This window comes from Accipiter gentilis, chromosome 17 (assembly GCF_929443795.1).
Source record: "Accipiter gentilis chromosome 17, bAccGen1.1, whole genome shotgun sequence".
In the NCBI taxonomy this organism is placed as follows: Eukaryota; Metazoa; Chordata; class Aves; order Accipitriformes; family Accipitridae; genus Astur; species Astur gentilis.
Window position 1 is genome coordinate 15,423,746 of NC_064896.1, and position 17,475 is coordinate 15,441,220.

Genomic DNA, 17,475 nt, shown 5'->3' on the forward strand with positions numbered 1-17,475 from the left:
TTTTTTTATTTTATTATCCAGTTTGTATTTTTAAAACTGACTTTGCAACCCCAGCCTCGTTCTGAACTTAATGTGGTGTTCATCCCGGTGTGGGAGCTTTCAGTTTCATATCACTTTGATCACTACTTGCCAGCGCAGAAGTGCAGGCAGGTTTTGTAGGAATTCACTATTCAGTGTCAACAAACATTTCTTCCAGCGTTTACTGGCTGATTTAAGGAAACTGTAACTTGTGACATGGTATAGTAAATTGATAATGACAAAGCCGTAGAAATAAATACAACTCTACACGTCTGTTTAGTGAAATAAATCATTGTAAGGAAAGATTTCTTTGTCTGCTAGTGAGAAGAGACTTGTTCAGTTATGAACATGTTACGAACCTGATTTGAGATTCATCTTTTGCTGCAATTTATGCCTTTCACTGGGAACTGAGAAGGGCTGGAAATTCAGTCATATGTGCTTTTGACTTCCTTTGTTTCCTTGGATTAATTCATTAAACTCACTGTGTCTCAGTTTCTTCTTTTGTAAAGTGGGAGTGCTGAGAGAGTTGCTTAGTAAAGATGAAGTTATTTTGAGATTTCTGGAACACGAGATGTGGCACTGATTGCCAGATATTAGACTGCTTCATCACCGTCTATGAAAAAATAGCCAGGGTAGAGTCTCAAAGTAAGAGAACCTCTTTATGGAGTTGTCCCCTCTTGGGGATTGACCCTTCTGCTGAAAAGATGAGAGGGCTCCCCCCAAACCTGCCTCCTTCCTGGGGTGGCCCTGTGCCTCCCTGCTAGCTCCAGTTGCTGCCCTGGCAGGGCTTTTCCCTGCCTGAATCAACTCCCAGATTCTCCATGACCAAAAATGATTCAGCAGAAAAAACCTGAAAGAGCCTTTGCTTTCTCCCTTTTTGCACTTTATTTTTGCCTGCTCAAAGGTAGGCTGATGGGCGCCTCCCCTGGTCCTGTCCCCTCAGCCCTGGTCGCTGTAGTGTTAATGCCATGGAGAGGCTGCCAGGGTGGTTGTGTGCTGAGGACTGATGTGGCCTAGTGTAATTAGCGCAGAGTTTGCGCCTGCTGTGCTGGGGGTCTTATGTATTTGGATGACCCCTGCCTCTTTCATGACCTTGCTCCACAGGAGCTGCTGGACTGCAGTGCTTTGCCAAGTAGCAACATAAGAATTCATGTTCAAATTAAAACCTAAAATTGTTCTTGTTTCAGTAGTTTGTGTTCGATTCTTCCCAGAATTATTGTCTGATATTAGCACTTATGCCAGTTGGAGAAGTAATTTTTGTTATTTTTTTGAAAGAGCTTGTCTGTGTAGGTGAAGAGATCTTGTTACTTTGAATCAGTTCATAGTACAGAGCGGGATGCATACAGTCTGCTAGTATTCAGAATATGCCTTACCGTTCTTTGCATTTCTCTGTGATGAGTGTTTGGAGGAATATTATCATGTCATATGATCACTGGTAATAATGTAACAGTCAGTTTTTCACTGAAAACATAGGAATTTCACATTGCAAAATGACCCAATGTAATTTTTCTATGCCAAGAAAAGTTGTTAAGGATGTGTCTTTAGCTGAATAAAGAGGATTCAATTAACCTCAGTACAGCTGCTCTGATTTACAGTGTCTGAGGATCTGACCCATACTCGAAAGTCTATAATGATTCTATGTGTGTGCCATAATTCCTAGATTAACAGATACCTTTCTTTTCAGTTCTTTTTGGTTTTGGTTTATAACCACAGACACTGAACTGTCTCGTTGATGGTTCATGGTAGGGAGGATAGCCATACCAGCTAAATATGCCTGTAAAGCTCTATGTTCTGTATGGCAATGCTTTTGAAATTGGTAATAGAGCTCTCAACGAATGTCCATGAGAAAACAAAACTGTTCGACTGTTTTTAGAAGTAATAGGCTGCACATATTATGTGCTGTTTGCTTGTCTATTATAAATTATTACCAAGAAACCTAAGTGGGAAACTGTTACAAAATACAGCCCTGAGCAAAAATTGACACCGTTTGAGAAGACAAGACTTCTTTACAAATGCAGATCATATGTTTTATCCTTAAAATATAGGAAAAAAAATGGGTCAGAGATGAAAACCACAAGGCCCTGTGTATTTCAATGGTAAGCATACTGTATCACAAGTTATAATAGCTAAAATAACTTGTAAGGGATCTAACTGAATTTAAATGGTAAAAATGTTTGAAATCACTGTCAATATTATAGGTTTGCATTTTAGACATTTGGTTTTTTCCTTTCTAATTATCTGGGCACATCTTCATTTGACGGGGCCTTTGGTTTGTGTGCTGGTTTACGTTTTTCTTTGTATTGCGATAGTTGTGCTTCGTGATGTTCTTTGACACATTTAAAAATACTAACATGGAACTTTGAGCACTTGGGAAATGTGGAGCAATTCAGAGCCTGGGCACTCTTCACCTTTAGCCTTACGGTTGATTTTGCTATGCATGTTTCCTTCTCCTTGTTAGAAATCGGATGCTGTATGCCATAATCTTCCACAAAAACAGGATAGTTGAGGGTCCTCAGTTATTGCAAATTATTTCTTCCTAACAATTTTGTGGTACTTTGCAGAACTGAAACCAAAAGACAGGGAGAGTGTAGTTTCCTTTGCAATTGATGCAGTTTCAGACTGCTGTATGCAGAGATTGCACACTGCTTGATCTCTCCAAGCTGAATGATGAAATGGTGTAAGCTTTACCTGTGACAGTTACTTTTTAATGTTCTCTGATTCTTTTCAGTGCCTAGTCCAAATACCTTAATGAATTCCTTAAAGATACAAAACCTGTATTGGGAAACTGGTTAATATTAAACAATGATTTTTTTTGTTTTACTAAATAACAATGAAAATACTTTATATTGTTAAGTATGTCATACTAAGAATAAGACTATGAATAACAATGTCTTAGATTTTATTTTTTTCTTAAGGCAGTTAAAATTGGTAGTTTTCATCTGTGGACCTTGTGAAAGAATAGGAGGTTCAAAGTCTCAATAAATTGAACTTTAAATTGTTTGCACTTCTTAATGGCAACTCATTAGTTTAATTAATAGAGGAGATAATGTTTTGGTTTACTTTATTTGAATTCTTAGACTTCTACAATTATTTATCTTTTGTCTTCCTATTTTCATATTGAAGTAAATTAACATGAAAAAAAAGGGCCCCATCTACTCCCTCCCATGAAAACTTGCAGAGCCCAAGCAGTGGAGGGCTTCTGGGGGGAAAGAGCAAAGTTGCCACATTGTTGTTCTTGGCCATATTGCCAATCAAACAGGGGTATTTCTGAAATATTTCCTGAGTAGTTTCAGCTAGGCATAGTATCCCCTGTAATCTTTTTCTGAACAGTATGCTGCTTCAGACTACCCTGTCCTTTATCTCAGTAGTAGCTGCAGCTCACTGGTAAATGAGGTGGTTCCTGCAGGGGTCTGTAAACACATTTTAGGGTTCCCATTGTGCACATCTGTAAGGATCATATTGTGTAAGCCTTAGTTCAAAACAAAGAAATATTGTGCAAAATGCTGCCTTGTAAAAGTCTGCTTGTAAGGACTCTAACAAAAATCAGAATTTCTCAAAGTTGCAGAAAGTGGGGCATTTTGTCTAGTTTTATCTGATTAAAATGCTTGTGACTTTAAAATTGTTGTGGGTCTTTGCTACCTTCCTTTCTTCCGCTGTCCCGTCCCAGTCTGTCCTCCTAATTTTGCTGCTTAGTCCCTTGAAAACAAAGCCACACTTAGGCATACCAGCTAGAGCCTATCTATATTCTAATACAGTGGAAAAGAAGGTGCTGTGTTGTACGCTACAGCATAATGCACAAGAGCAAGCATCAATGGCCAAATCCTGTGAGCAGGTTGTAGCCGGGAAGCGCAGCCTTTCGGTGCTGCACCTGAGCTCCCAGGGATGCAACGCCTGAGGCAAGATGCAGGAGGTGTTCCCGGTTATGTGGAGCCTGCATCTTTTCCTTAAGCTCTTCCCCAAGGCTAACGACATCTTTAAGCAGTCCTTGTGACTGCTTTATCCGCAAGGGTTAGGATTACATCTGGCTCTGGCACAATTGTGCAGGGTGGAAAAAAGCTGCTTGTCCCTTACTGCCAATCTTGAATATTCCTTCAGAGAAAAAACGATGTCAGCCTGATTCTCAGCTTTGCATATTTTGCTTTTCTCTCTTCTTTTGTAACTCCTCCAGCATCGGTGAAACTTTAAAATGTATGCGAAGATGATGTGCATATACATCAATAAATGTGCAAGAACTTTCTGCATGCATTAGTAGTGACTGTAATATTGATACAGAAAAGGTAATCCATGATATCACTCAACAATGCAAGTTTTTCAAGAAGAATTTAAGTTTAGCTTCATTTCTGTGAATCACATGAAAATATTTTTTCAGTATATATCCTACCTAGGACAGTCCTTTATAGTTTATAGGATGCCCAGAGCTACTGTAGATGTAAAACACTATTTCTGGTTATAAGATCTCTGCATCACCAAAATGCAAATTTCACTCCTGAATATGTAGGCCACTTGCTGAATAACCTGAAGAAATATATGGTGAAAATGTTAGTTCTCATGTGTTCAGATTACCCCCTTCAAAGGTCTTCCTCAGGTTTTTAATATCCTGAAAGTCCCAGTTCTGAGGCAGTCTGCAGTTCAAACTTCATTTTCGGTTCTTAAGAGTGAAGTCATTTAAATAAACAAATAAAAGTGGCACGTCATGCATAGCTTGTGCCAAAGTACGCCATGTGCCAGTTAGAATTAATTTTTATGAATCCTCACATATAAGATTTTATAATAACAACAATACAGATACGCATGCTTGTCCCTAGCATCTCTGATGACACTTGCAGTATTTTAAGTGTGCACGAGTAACATCCCAGCACGGTTCTGACCTGTGTTTATTTTTGGTATTTCATGAATCAACTTCTTTAGCTGTTTTTCTTTCTCACTTAATAAAAGGCATATAAATCTTATTGCTAAATAACACTAGGATATTTGATAGTAAAAATAAAATCCCTCCTCCTTTGCTTTGTGAATAGCCAGATGGATGTGTTTACCCTTTAGAGAAATTTAGATTTGATATTTTTGTTATGTTTTGTTTTCTTCCTGGTAATTATGTTGGCACTTTGCTGATCCCTAGTTGTGCATTATTACAATGGAAGGTGACAATCTGATTGTCTTCAGTTGGAGAAACAAGTAATTTTATATTCACTGAGCTGTCAGGTAACAGTACCTCACAGTACTAAGAGCTCCTGGCAATGTGGTTTGGCACCTATATTTAAGTGCTTTGAAGCTTGCGTAACCTCTACTGAAAGAAATATTTTGCCTGCTAGAAATGCTTTTAGGCTTGTAGTGTAAGGTTTTTATTAAAAAGACAATCCGTAACTGAGCTGCAGAGCCATTGTTTCGTCTTACATGGAGGTACTAATTAGGTGGTTTAGTGCAACCGGCTACAGGTGAGCCTGAAATTGATACTCCATTTCACTGCCTACTGAGGTGCTCTATTGAACTTAGAAATGAGAATCAGAAATATGGAGAGGAGGGAGGAGAATGGGGAAGGAGGGGAGAGAAATCTGACTGTAGATAAAATGTTTCTGTTCTGAATTAGGTGGTGCAGAGAAATGGATGGCACATGACCTTTTGTTTGCACACCTGTAAGACTGGAAATTAACTGTTTAACTCATTACATGGAATCTTAAGCACCTCCTGAAAATTAACTGTAGGAGGAAAAAAAGTGTAAGAATACTGCATCTTACTGTTGGAGTATGCATCTCATAGAATACTGAAAGGATTTAATGAACATTTCAGGAACTTATGCCCATCAGGTTTAAGTGTGCTCAGGAAGATTTCTAGTTATTAGAACAAGTTCTTAAGTGGCTTTGTAAGGGAAAAAATAATTGTATTCTTTTCTTTTGTATAAAGTCTAATCATGCTAAAATAAATTCCTCTTAGTATTTTTAGGCATCCTTTATCAAAACCATTTATATAATCATTCAGCTACACAATTAAGTCATTCTATTCCATAAAAATATGTGAATTAATGCTTATTTATAGCAACCATTGTTTTTTAATTTTATTGTTAGTGATTGCTTTTATTTATATTGTATATTCTTTTACTTGCTGCCTAAAAAACCAAATCCTAACAAGTTGCTGATGGATAAATTCTTGGCACGCTCACTCTTGTTCCCGTAGTTATTGGTAAAGATAGCTGGAAGTCAGTACTGCCTTTTTTCTTTTTCTTTTTCCAACAGTAAGAAATTGGATATCCAGAGACACATGGTGTAGTCATAGGACTTTAAAGGCAGTCATCACTGAGAAGCTAATAGCAACCAATTAAACAGAGGTGGTTACGTGATGTAACATTATCAGGAGAAACAATTCATGAGTCAAAGCATTCCAGGGCATATGAGCTCTGGTCCAAAGAACAGTCTGAAGCTGTTTAAATAAAGTGACAGCAATATTGTCAGCTAAATATAAACTATCGAAAATATTAACTACAGTGAGTGAAGATGAGCACATCCCAGGTGCTAAATGACTATTCTTTCACTGCCCTTTACTGCATTCAGTGTGAGTTCACCTTAGGCATTTTCAGTGAAAGCTCCGGGTAGTGAATAAAGGGAATGGAATATTTAACCTACTAGAAAGGTAGGTTGTATTTTTGGCATTTTATGAATCTGGCTAAACACTGGATTTTCACTGAAAAGTCATAATGGGCTGCAAGGCTGTTTTGCTGCATCCATTTTAATGTTTTTGACAACTAGATGAATAGACAGGAACTCGTTCCCTAACCCCAATATTTTATTGTGGCTGCACGGCTGAGAAGGTCACTATAATGGCAGAATGTAAGAGAAAGGCTTTCCAAATAAGTTCCAAGGAGCTGTTTAGCTCTCACATTGCTTGATTACAAATGAGAAGAAATACCATAAAAATTGTTCCAAATCCTCTGAGCTTTGAGGAAGTCTGAATATGAAGTCAAACTTCGTGATATGGATTCATATCTATTAGCAGAAGTGTATGGATTGGAAAAACAAATGCAAGAATAGCTGAGTGTGTATCTTGGAAGCTGTGGGTGTATCGCTTAGCTCGATGCTTATTTCAGCTAGAGATTTGGGTGCTCAGTTAGCATAATAGCTGTCATTTCTTGAATCATATTTTCTTCCATCCCTCCCCCAGGCTTTTATTTCCAAGGTGATTCCTGCGACTACCAGAAACTCTCTAATCTTGCAATGCTGTTTATGATCATACGCAACTAATTCTTGTAGTATTCCTGCAAATTGAAGCCAAGGAAGAGCTTGAGGGAGTTGAGCTGACTGGCCTAAGGCCTTGCTGTGACTCAGAGCCAGAGCCAGGAACAGAAACTGGGAGATTCTCTCCCATTGCTGCTTTGTCTATTCGTACGGGTTTTGTGCATAGGGATTCATGTTGGGGTGCAGGGCCCCAGGAGAACGGAATATTGCTAACTGTTCATTTGTGTTACTAAGGCTCCTTGAAAACAGATATGAGATTTCATAATTTTAGGAAATAACTGTTTATTCTAAAATGGCAGACAGATTACGGCATTAGATTTACAATGAATTACACTACTGAGTTATGCCTACAGAACATTGTTTTAGAGGGGCAGAGCTGCCAAATATTTTGGCTACTGGCAAAGCATTTTCATTTTTCTTTAAGTCTATATGAACACTAGTGTAACTGGTATCTTTATACAGCAAAAATAAAGATCAGTTTTCCTGAATGTTTAAACGATGTTAACTGGTTTGCAGTTAGAAATAAGTAAGTTGTTCCCCTAACTTCTATGCAGCTATGTCAGTGTACTCTGTTGTACATCAGGCCTGTATAGGTATAGCGCTTGTATAGGTGAACTTGCACTGCAAAATAGATTGCATAAAGGATGCTCTTGAGTTTCAGAAGGGGTTTGAGGATCCACGAAAGACACAAGGCCACCAAGTAATGAGGTGTGCCATAGATATGAAAGAGGAGGATACTGTGGACAGTGCAAGCAAAGAAGAGTATACAATGAATTTAATTTATCCCAAGGCTGAGTGGTGATTTGTAAGGGAGGGTCCTGTAAGTCACATTTAATATTATGAGAGGAGTATGCATGTTTGTTGCTCTTTTAGAAGGTGGGGCGGGATAGGATGCTGTGGCTGAATTTTACTTTTCATGAACACCAGGTTAGCATAAAGTTTAGAAGGAAATATTTAAAAGGCTATGAGCACTTCTAAAGATGGTTTCTCTTAATTTATTTAGTTCTGGAGTCACCAAAGCACTTAGACCTGTGCTTAACTTTTTGAAACTGAGTAGTCCAACTTGAAATTAGTGGACTGCTTGCATACTTACAGTTAATCATGCACTTAAGTACTTTAATCTGGCACTTCGGGGAAAAGGAATGGAGACTGTTCATAAAAGCTCTGTAAATGAATGTATTTCTAATCTAATCTGATTCCAATCTACTGTTGGAGCTGTAGACCTGGGTTATGTCTGTACTGCAGTCACTAAAGCAGGATGAATTAGTCCATCTGAGTACCATGCTACTGTAGTTGGAGTGCTATCAGAAACAAGCTTGTTTAAAATTAGTTTGGATATCTCAGCATTACAAAGCAGTCATTTATGTGGCTGCAGTGTAGACATGCCTTTAGGTTTATGAATGCCTTGAGAGGGTGGAGCGGAGCAGAGCAGAAGCTGGAGTCTCCAGCCAACTACAAGTCTGCTTCGTCATATATCTTGTTGTTATTGCTTAGTTTATACGTTTTTGAAACAGTGTCTGGGCTATCACATTGTTGTGATCTGTGTTAATACTTTGTGGCTTGATTCTGAAATGTCTAGCAGCTAAACCACCAGGTCTAGCCATAATTTCCAGTGTAACATTTAATCATTTGAGCAGTCAGCAGGCATGGAAGATTTTTGGCTTTGGAAGCCTTTCATGTCAGAAATATCATCTAATTGTTTCAAAAAAGAAGATATAAATTGTTTGAAGAATTTGAGACCATAGAAAAGCCTTAGACCAAAAAAAAAAAAAAAAAAAAAAAAAAAGAGGTATTTTTATTTGCATTTAGAAAGGTATAACACACACTGTCTGTAGGAAAAAAAGAAAACTCATGTTTTGAGAATCTGACTGGCAGTCTTCACTAGAGCAGAGAGAATTTCTTCTCTGGATTAAAATAAAAAGTCATGTCAGATATATAGAGAATGGAGGTGTTTGGGACTGTGTTTAGTTTTACATAGGTAAAAAACCCTTAGCAGTTCAATTTGAGCTTTACTATCTTGGTATTGAGGCTGACTGAAATTGAGGTCCAATTCCTCAACATTACTGAGGTTTTGATAAATGATCCCATTCTTTTTCTGTCTCAAGTTCAAAATGAGATAGAATTTATTCTAGTTTTGGAAAATCCAAACCAAGTTTTATTTAATTCTCTAAGTTGAGTAGGTGATAGGATTTCAGATAATTAGGGCCTTTTTCAACTTTTTTTCATACACATTAGGTATATTTTCCACCTTTAGTGATTGCTGTGTTCAGCTAATCTGTCAATTTCACCAAAGCAACAATTTCACAATGTAGTTTTCTTTCTGATTGTGTGCTGTGTAATCAATATACTGATATAATGTGAGTGTAATTTCCTCTCTTATTTTATCTTCACTGCACAGTATTATAAATAAACAGCTAAAAAAGAAAAAAGAAAGAAAAGCACCAAACAAATCTGTTGCATCTTCTTTTAAGATTGTACCACTGTAGACACTTGTTCTAGTAAAGTAGAATTGGACCCACTTGATTGCATTTAAATTTTTCATGCTTCAGCAGTTTGTCTGGGAGCACAGTAAAGAAAACCCCCCGAGCGAGGATAGTTTAGAATAATAGAACTTGATTTTGTGTATTATAGCGGCACCATTTGCGCTGCTGTAGTTAGGGTTGTGTCAGCACTTCCATTATAAACCCCTGTTTGCAGGGGTTATAACTAGGGAGATATTTTTTATCAGAAACTTTTTTTAAAAATCATTCGAGTGAATTTAATTGATAATAGGAGAAAAAAATAAAATAAATTATACTGGAAATTAGTAAATTTCTGATACATTTTACAAGCCTTATTTATTATGAATATTGATCTTTTTTTTCCTCTCACCAGGGATGTTAGCAAATACATTTGGAATATTTTAAGTGTAAAATTGGAAGTTACTATGGCTTAAAATTTGACTGCTATTCATACTCATCTTTTAACATTAAAACATTTTAACACAACAACTTGTTCTATGATTTAATGTTATCATAAAAATAAACTACTCAAGTGGGCCAGATTCTTCTCCCTTTGAATTTGGTGAGGCCTTGGAGTTATTGGCCAAACTGTGCATTTGGACCTGATGGAGTTCAGTGTGCAGAATTCTCCCATTTAAGTAAAACCAAACAGGTAACGAGTGAAAACCTGCATGAAGTAATTGACTGAATAACACCCAGTCGCAGAGTTTATATTTACTCTGTTTTACTGATTACAAGCCCAGGCATAATCAATATTTGGTGCATAACCTGGCACCCTCAGAAGACATGTACACATGAGGGTTATTGATTGAGTTAATGATTGTGCTGGGAAAAGAAGGTGGGGGGCTTAATCGAGCAGGGTCCTACATCTCTGTCCCTTTTACCCCGATGTTTAAAGTCTAGCAACCAAAAACCTGAAAGGTACCATTAAGTGCTGACCTCTGACCATAATTAATATGTGAAATCTTGCCATTTTAACAAAGGTTTGGGGGAAAATAGAAGCGAAACACACCCCTAAAAATTATGTCATGAGGAGAGCAAGTGCCTGGGAGGCCTGCCTGAGCTTGTCTTTCTTTTCAGGCTCCGGGACTATAGGTAACCGAGTAAAGTGCAATATGAAAATGCATCTGACCATAATGCAGCTGTGGAGAAAAGGGCTAGATGGAGCTAGAAAGCATTTGAACCCTACTCTTGGTCCATTCTCTTAGTCTAATACAGACAAAAGTTGCTGGGCATAGCTTGAGGTTATTAGTAAATGCGACTTTGTCAATATAATTTTATTTTTAAGGTTAACAGTCCCCTTTTCTCTATGTAATCAACTTAAACAATAGAACACGAATAGAGATTTTTATTTAATTGTGTTTAAAACATCATGAATAAGGGGAAAGTATATTAGTGTATATAGCAAAGAAAAAGTGTTTCTTCTATAGTGCGTTACCAGTAGATAGCTTTACTGAATGGTCACTTGAGGAAGTACGGAAAGCCTGTTTATGAAATAGAGGTGAAGCCTTTCTAGACTAATTATATTCAGCATGTAATTTCTAAACTTCAGTCTGAATTTTGATTTTCAATTAACATTCCCAATTTGAAGATAATTTTCTATTTAATGTAATTGCAGGAAATAATTTATTGGCTGATTAAGACTGAGGGCCCAGCCTTCCTTAAGAAAACAGTCCCTAACAAACCAGCCTTTAAAGCCAACTCGTAGCTTTGGACAGATTCAGCCTATTTTTGCAGCTGCAGAGTTGTATTTAATTAGGATTGTGCACTATTATTCATTGGTGCAGTTTGTAGTTGAAATTATTCTTAAGAGACATTTTCATTTCTAGTTTTGTGTCATGATTAATTTATGGTGAAGAAACAGCCATAGCTATTTCTTTTCACAGAAGCTCGTTCGGTTTGAAACAGGAATGAAATCTGTTGAGAAGGTGAAGGAAAGGAAAATCCTTTATTGTGACTTTCAGTTTTCATGTCTGGTTTTCAAATTGCATAGAGCATTGACTTATATTTTCATGTGAGTGATTACAGTAAAATGACTATTTTAATGAGAAAAGGGAAAGTAAACCTTTTATTTTGTCTTGGATCGTAGTAATTATGAACCAGAACCTTTTGAAGTACGTACAGTAATGCCGGTTGCTGAACTCTTGGCATGTTCTCTGTAGCATCAACACAAATTCTTTAGTGTAGCAAGAATGTAATACACAGTTTAAATTCCTCAGTTCTGCTTGTTTGCAGCATTAATATTAGACTCCCACTTACACTTAGGGTCCCCTAAAGAAAACAAACCTTTTTTGCCTCACCAGTATCGAGTTTAAGAGGCAGGATTATCTCTATTTACAGAATAGTTATTCTAAATAGGTATCAGTGTTTTAATATGTTTCAAAGCACTTCAAAGCTTGTAATACTTTCATATAGAACTGTACATAATTAGATTAGTTGATCCTATATTAATTTTTTTTTCACTGTAGGATACTAAATCTGAACTCCCTCATTAATTGTGAGAAATTTAGCATTAGCTGTTAAATCCTATGTGAAACACAGGCTGCTACATAAAAACTACTGTTTAAATTGGAATTAACTTAATTATTTTTCTTTGCACTTGATATTTCCTTCACTGTAATATTCATGAAAGCATGTGACAGATTTGTAAATTTAACTGTTAGTCTCAGATTTCCAGACCCTTTAATCAGTATTTATTTGTCTGTAGAAACAGTACTAGCAAGTTAATGATTTGCTAATTTGAAAAATGCTCATGTGGTTTCCTATGTTAACTGATTTGTGCATTTTTAAAGAAATGGTATGAAATCAATTATTGTTAAGAAGCAATTAAGGTGAAGATCTTATTCCTTAGTTTCTCAGCAATTCCAGTGTCAAGGATATTCTAAAGTTACTAAAACCTGGGAAGATAGCTAAGATATTTTAGCTGTCTTCTTTCAGGTTTATTAATGATTGTTTTAACAGTTGCAGTTAATCTTATTAGAAATTTTAAACAAAGTGTTTTGAGTTTTTCAGTTGAAGTCAGTTATATTTTCATCTAAGTGCAGAAACTGTGGTGAAAGCTGTGTTTGCATATGAGATGGTAGTAAGAGGCCATTATTAGGAAAGACATTTAACATAAATCAATGCATTTATCCATTACACTTTAAAGTCATTTAAAGTAATTTGTTGAGCTATATCCTATACTCGATGCCTAATATGAAATGAAACATAATTATTTTAGGTTTTTAGTTCAAACTGTAAAAGATTACTCAGATATTATCCATCCATTCAATAAACCATTCAGTTTTAGAACACTTTTTACATGAACATCTCAAAGCATTTTCCAAAAGGTAAAACTGGGTAAAATTTTAAACAGGTGAAGAGCAGATACAGCTTTAAACAACAGCAGAAGGACCTATTTAGCAGAATTTGAAATGGATTTAAAAATTCTCATCTGTGTAGAAAACATCTGCTTGCAAGGAATGAGGTTAGGAAAGCATGATGGACTCTCTCATTTAAATGTTTGCTTACAACCTTCAGACTTCTCATGGGAGTAGGAGTTTAGACTTGAACTCTCATGCAAAATCAACATGAAAATACCAATAAAATCACTATTTTCTTATAGCTGGAGAAAATCATATTGTTTGACAAGTCTAAACGAATAGAATGACATCATATAACTTAACCCTGACCTTGACTTGGCATCAATGAATACTTTATCTCAGTGTTTTGGATCCAGATCCCCCAAACCCTTACTTTTTAGAGTACTTTTGTTGACTGCATATGATTAATTTTGAACTGTTGTAGGCAAGTCTAGCGTGTTTAGAGGACTGTTTTGAGCTTGATTTTTTTCATTTACCACCAATGTTTTCTTTCTGTCTGCTTTTCTTGTTTTGTAGAAGAATGTCTTCCAAGCAGGCTACCTCTCCGTTTGCATGTGCAGCTGATGGAGAGGAAACAATGACCCAGGACTTAGCATCACGAGACAAGGAAGAGGGCAACAGTGATCAGCATGCGACCTCTCATCTGCCTCTACACAATGTAATGCACAACAAACCTCACTCCGAGGAGCTACCAACTCTGGTCACGACCATCCAACAAGATCCCGAGTGGGATGGAGTCATCTCAGCCCAACACAGAATGGTGAGTTTTACAGTTTTCACAGTGGCTTTCTAAATTAGTATTGTAAAAGACTGTTCACTTCCATTTTGAAAGACATGTTCAGTACAATCCTTCATGGATGTAAAGCTTTTTAAATGTTAAAGTGTCGATGTTAGTAATAAATCAACATCAATACGGTGTAATTGTAAATTACAGTTGTATAATCTTCTTAAGTATACAGGTCTATATGAATGAGGTCATTTGATGAGTTCACCTTCGGAAAGGAAATGCATCTATTTATCGTGTTTTCATTCATACCTTGATTTATGTCATAACCTCTCTAGCTCATATATTCAAGCATTAATTTCTGACAGGAGGATGTAGCTCACAACTGTTTGTCATCTGCAAAGTGTTGTGCTGAAGGAAGAAACTTTAATGTATTTTTTTTACTTTTCTCTCAGAAATAGAACCCACCAAATCTAGAATATTATAGCTTTACACCACAACAAAGAAGCTGGCATTTTAGGTGACACAAACATCCTGCTCTATTTATAGGAAATTACAACTCTTTGTGGAGGGGAAAGGTGTTTATGAGTAACTATGTCATGGTCTTCTGCTCTAGATCACCAGTTTATATATAGGTGATGTTAGCAATGATCGGAATTATTATCTGTATTCTCTTCAGTAGCCTAGATAAGTTTATTTTGCAGCTGTAATTCTGTCTCTGCATCCCCAAAACTGTGCAATAAATGGACAGACTGCAAGAAGACTGAATGGGCATAACATCTCAGTCTATTTATTTTCCTTGCATGTGTTCCTCAGGAGCAGAAGTAAGGTACGTGGAGCAGCGAGGTGTTCTGTAAATGTAGAACATCATAATTCCAGACTCTCCATAAAGTGGCTTTCACAGACATTAAATTCACACAGTTAGTTTAAAAAGAATACCCTGCCTTTTCATAAAATTTCTTCTGTATTTTTATTAAATGTCTATGAGCGGATTTTATTTAGCAAGTCTTTATTTTTTTTCCAGTATGAATCAGCAGCTTTTAGTAAGGTTAAAGAGCAATTGTAGAATTTTTTTGACAGCACTAACAATAATGAACTTAATTTAAATTTGACTAGAAATAATAATTCTAATGCACTACACAACACAGATACTGGAATTCTTCATGCATATTGTGGTGCCTGGAATTAATTAAATAATACTACTACAATAATATCTATTTTGTTAATATAGTGGTTGTTTTTTTTTCTTTCTAAAATCCAATTGATTTAAAAGATCAAACCAAAAATGCTATCTAATTTGTAATGCACAATTTAAGCCAGTGCAGAACTTTGTCAGGCCTAAAATATTCCTCAGTATTTGGGCAACTGTCATGAAGAAGCCAAAATTTCAACTGTAAAAATAGCTTTAAAGGAAAATGAGCATAGGTTAGTAATTTGGTAAAGTAGGTTGTAAGTTGTATGTATGGCTTCTATGCAGAATGCTCAGATGGAACCTTATTTTGGATGAAGAGTCAGTCTTTTGCCCAAGTCATGCGATAAGCACATCAGAATACTTTTAATGTCTATGTTAGCAGGAGGACAAGCTGGACTAGAAAGGTTTGGTCAAGTTTGTTGATGGAAAAAATAAATCTGTGAATTCATCAGCTACTTTCCTACTCATTCAGAGAGGCATGTGAACTCTGGGAATTTGGGTCTTAGGACACCAATAACATTGATAAAATGACTCTGTGTCCCAGAGAGAAAGGAACTCCCAGCCTCTTGTGTCCCTCACAGCATTTGTTTTTGGTTCAGGCTGTTCCTTGGACCTGGAGTAATGCTTCAGCCAAAACGATAGAAACTCTTGCAGTACGATCAGTTGTACCCATTTGTATGGCTCTGAAGTGGGTTTACACTTACAGCAACAGAGTGCAATCTCTGTTTTCTTTCTTAATGCTGCACTATCATGTCAATGCTTGGACATGGCATGAAACAACAGCCAGCTTATCATGTTTCAGAACAGATGCATAAACTTTTCTTGAGTGACTTAGCACTCCGGTTTTCCTCTCTCCTTTTTTTCCATCATATATGTAGATGAATGTCCTGAAAATCATGAGGAGTTTCTGCAATTCCCTTAGGTTAAATCTGGTGAGGTATGTATGCCATCCTTATTTAGGTAGCTCTCAGCTAAACCAAACAGATTTTTTTTTTTTGCCCAGCTCAAAGCTGGCTATAATTTACAAGGCATAGCTAGAAGTGAAAACTGAAGTTCTAAGGCATGCTGTTTGGTTGCACTTAAAAGAGATATAAAATGTACAGAGTGAGGTCCCAGTGCCTTTACAGTTTAGGTGAGTTAGATGACTGGTTTGGTGAAAAATTTTTTTTTCTCCCTGAGGGACTGTCATTTAGGGTAACTCTTTTGATTCATTTTGATTATTTTTTGTCCCTTATTTACGTCCTTCATGAGCAAACATTTAAGCCTCAATTAATTGCATAAAGTTTCTCTGAAACACATCAGTCTCCAAGCAGGCATAAATATTGCTAAGAAAGAATTCAGAGGTACCTGCAATTTTCCCAATGAAAGCAATTTCATACTCCTTTAAGGGAGGATAGGAGTTTCTTTCCAGAAAGACAAATTCCAGTAGGTGGTTGGGCAATTTTGAAATAGGTGCTGTGGTAGTGACCGCTTTTCTACTTAATAAAACCAAATTCCCAGAAGGTAAGTGCTTTCTGACCTTTCCCAGACGGATCCTTTCAAAGCAGATTTGAAGAAGCACCTGCTCATACCATTTATACTGAAAGTAAAGACAGTAGTGCTGTCATTAAAATGCATCAATAATGTGTGTTGTCTGGTTATAAGATAGTAAATTCAAAGAATGCTGTGTCGACATATGGGGAGGAAAAAATCTCTCTTTTATGTGGTATCTAATTAAAGGCACAATCCTTCATCCTTTGTGCCCTTAAAACTACTAAGGAGTTCACTGGAATTTGTGAGAGCACACACGGTATGTATCTTAATGTGCTACAAGGGCCATACAGGTCTTAAGTGAAAAAAAGATACTGTAGCAGGGCAATTTGACTGAAAAAAAAAAGATTGATTTTTTTCCCCAACCTGTATGGTATGCAGCACTTTCTGTAATATAAAATACCTTTAAACTACATTGTGTATTATCATAAAAAAACCACACTGGCTAGAAATGTTTTCAAACTTTCACTCCCTTTTGATATCAGGCATTGCTTTCCACTGAGTCCTTTGTGTATTCTGAATGTCTGGAAGCCAAAATATTTTGTTTTAACTCCCACTCTATAGTATTTCCCAGCTGTGTACTTATATGGTGTAATAAAAGGATTTAACAAATGGGAAATAGCAGCTGCATTTGGAAATTCCCTTTGTGCTCCCTTTTCATTTGACAGATTCAGCAATGTGTAACAACTGTAACGTCAGACCTGTAATGACTTACACTGCAAGTATCATATCACCAGCCAATCTGATGTTACAGGGGGAAGAAAATGAAACAACCAAAAGATTTCTGTAATTTCGTATTGCTGAGCTGAAAAGATTATATGTATATTTCTAACTGTAACTTAATATAAAAATACCTGGACTTATGGGTGTTTATTGCTGCCTGTAGTTCTACTAGAAAATAAAATCTATTTCAGGCTAAGGATGT

The 17,475-nt window shown here is 36.6% G+C and overlaps 1 protein-coding gene across 7 annotated transcripts in view; it reads left to right on the forward strand.

Annotated features, from left to right (window-relative positions):
- SOX6 (SRY-box transcription factor 6) overlaps positions 1-17,475 on the forward strand; it is a 381,650-nt gene that overhangs the window by 131,026 nt on the left and 233,149 nt on the right. For all 7 annotated transcript variants that reach the window (XM_049819851.1, XM_049819852.1, XM_049819846.1 and 4 more), the window contains one exon: positions 13,621-13,864. In XM_049819851.1, coding sequence (XP_049675808.1) covers positions 13,625-13,864 — 240 coding nt within the window. In that variant the 5' untranslated portion in view covers positions 13,621-13,624. The remainder of the gene's footprint in view (positions 1-13,620; positions 13,865-17,475) is intronic.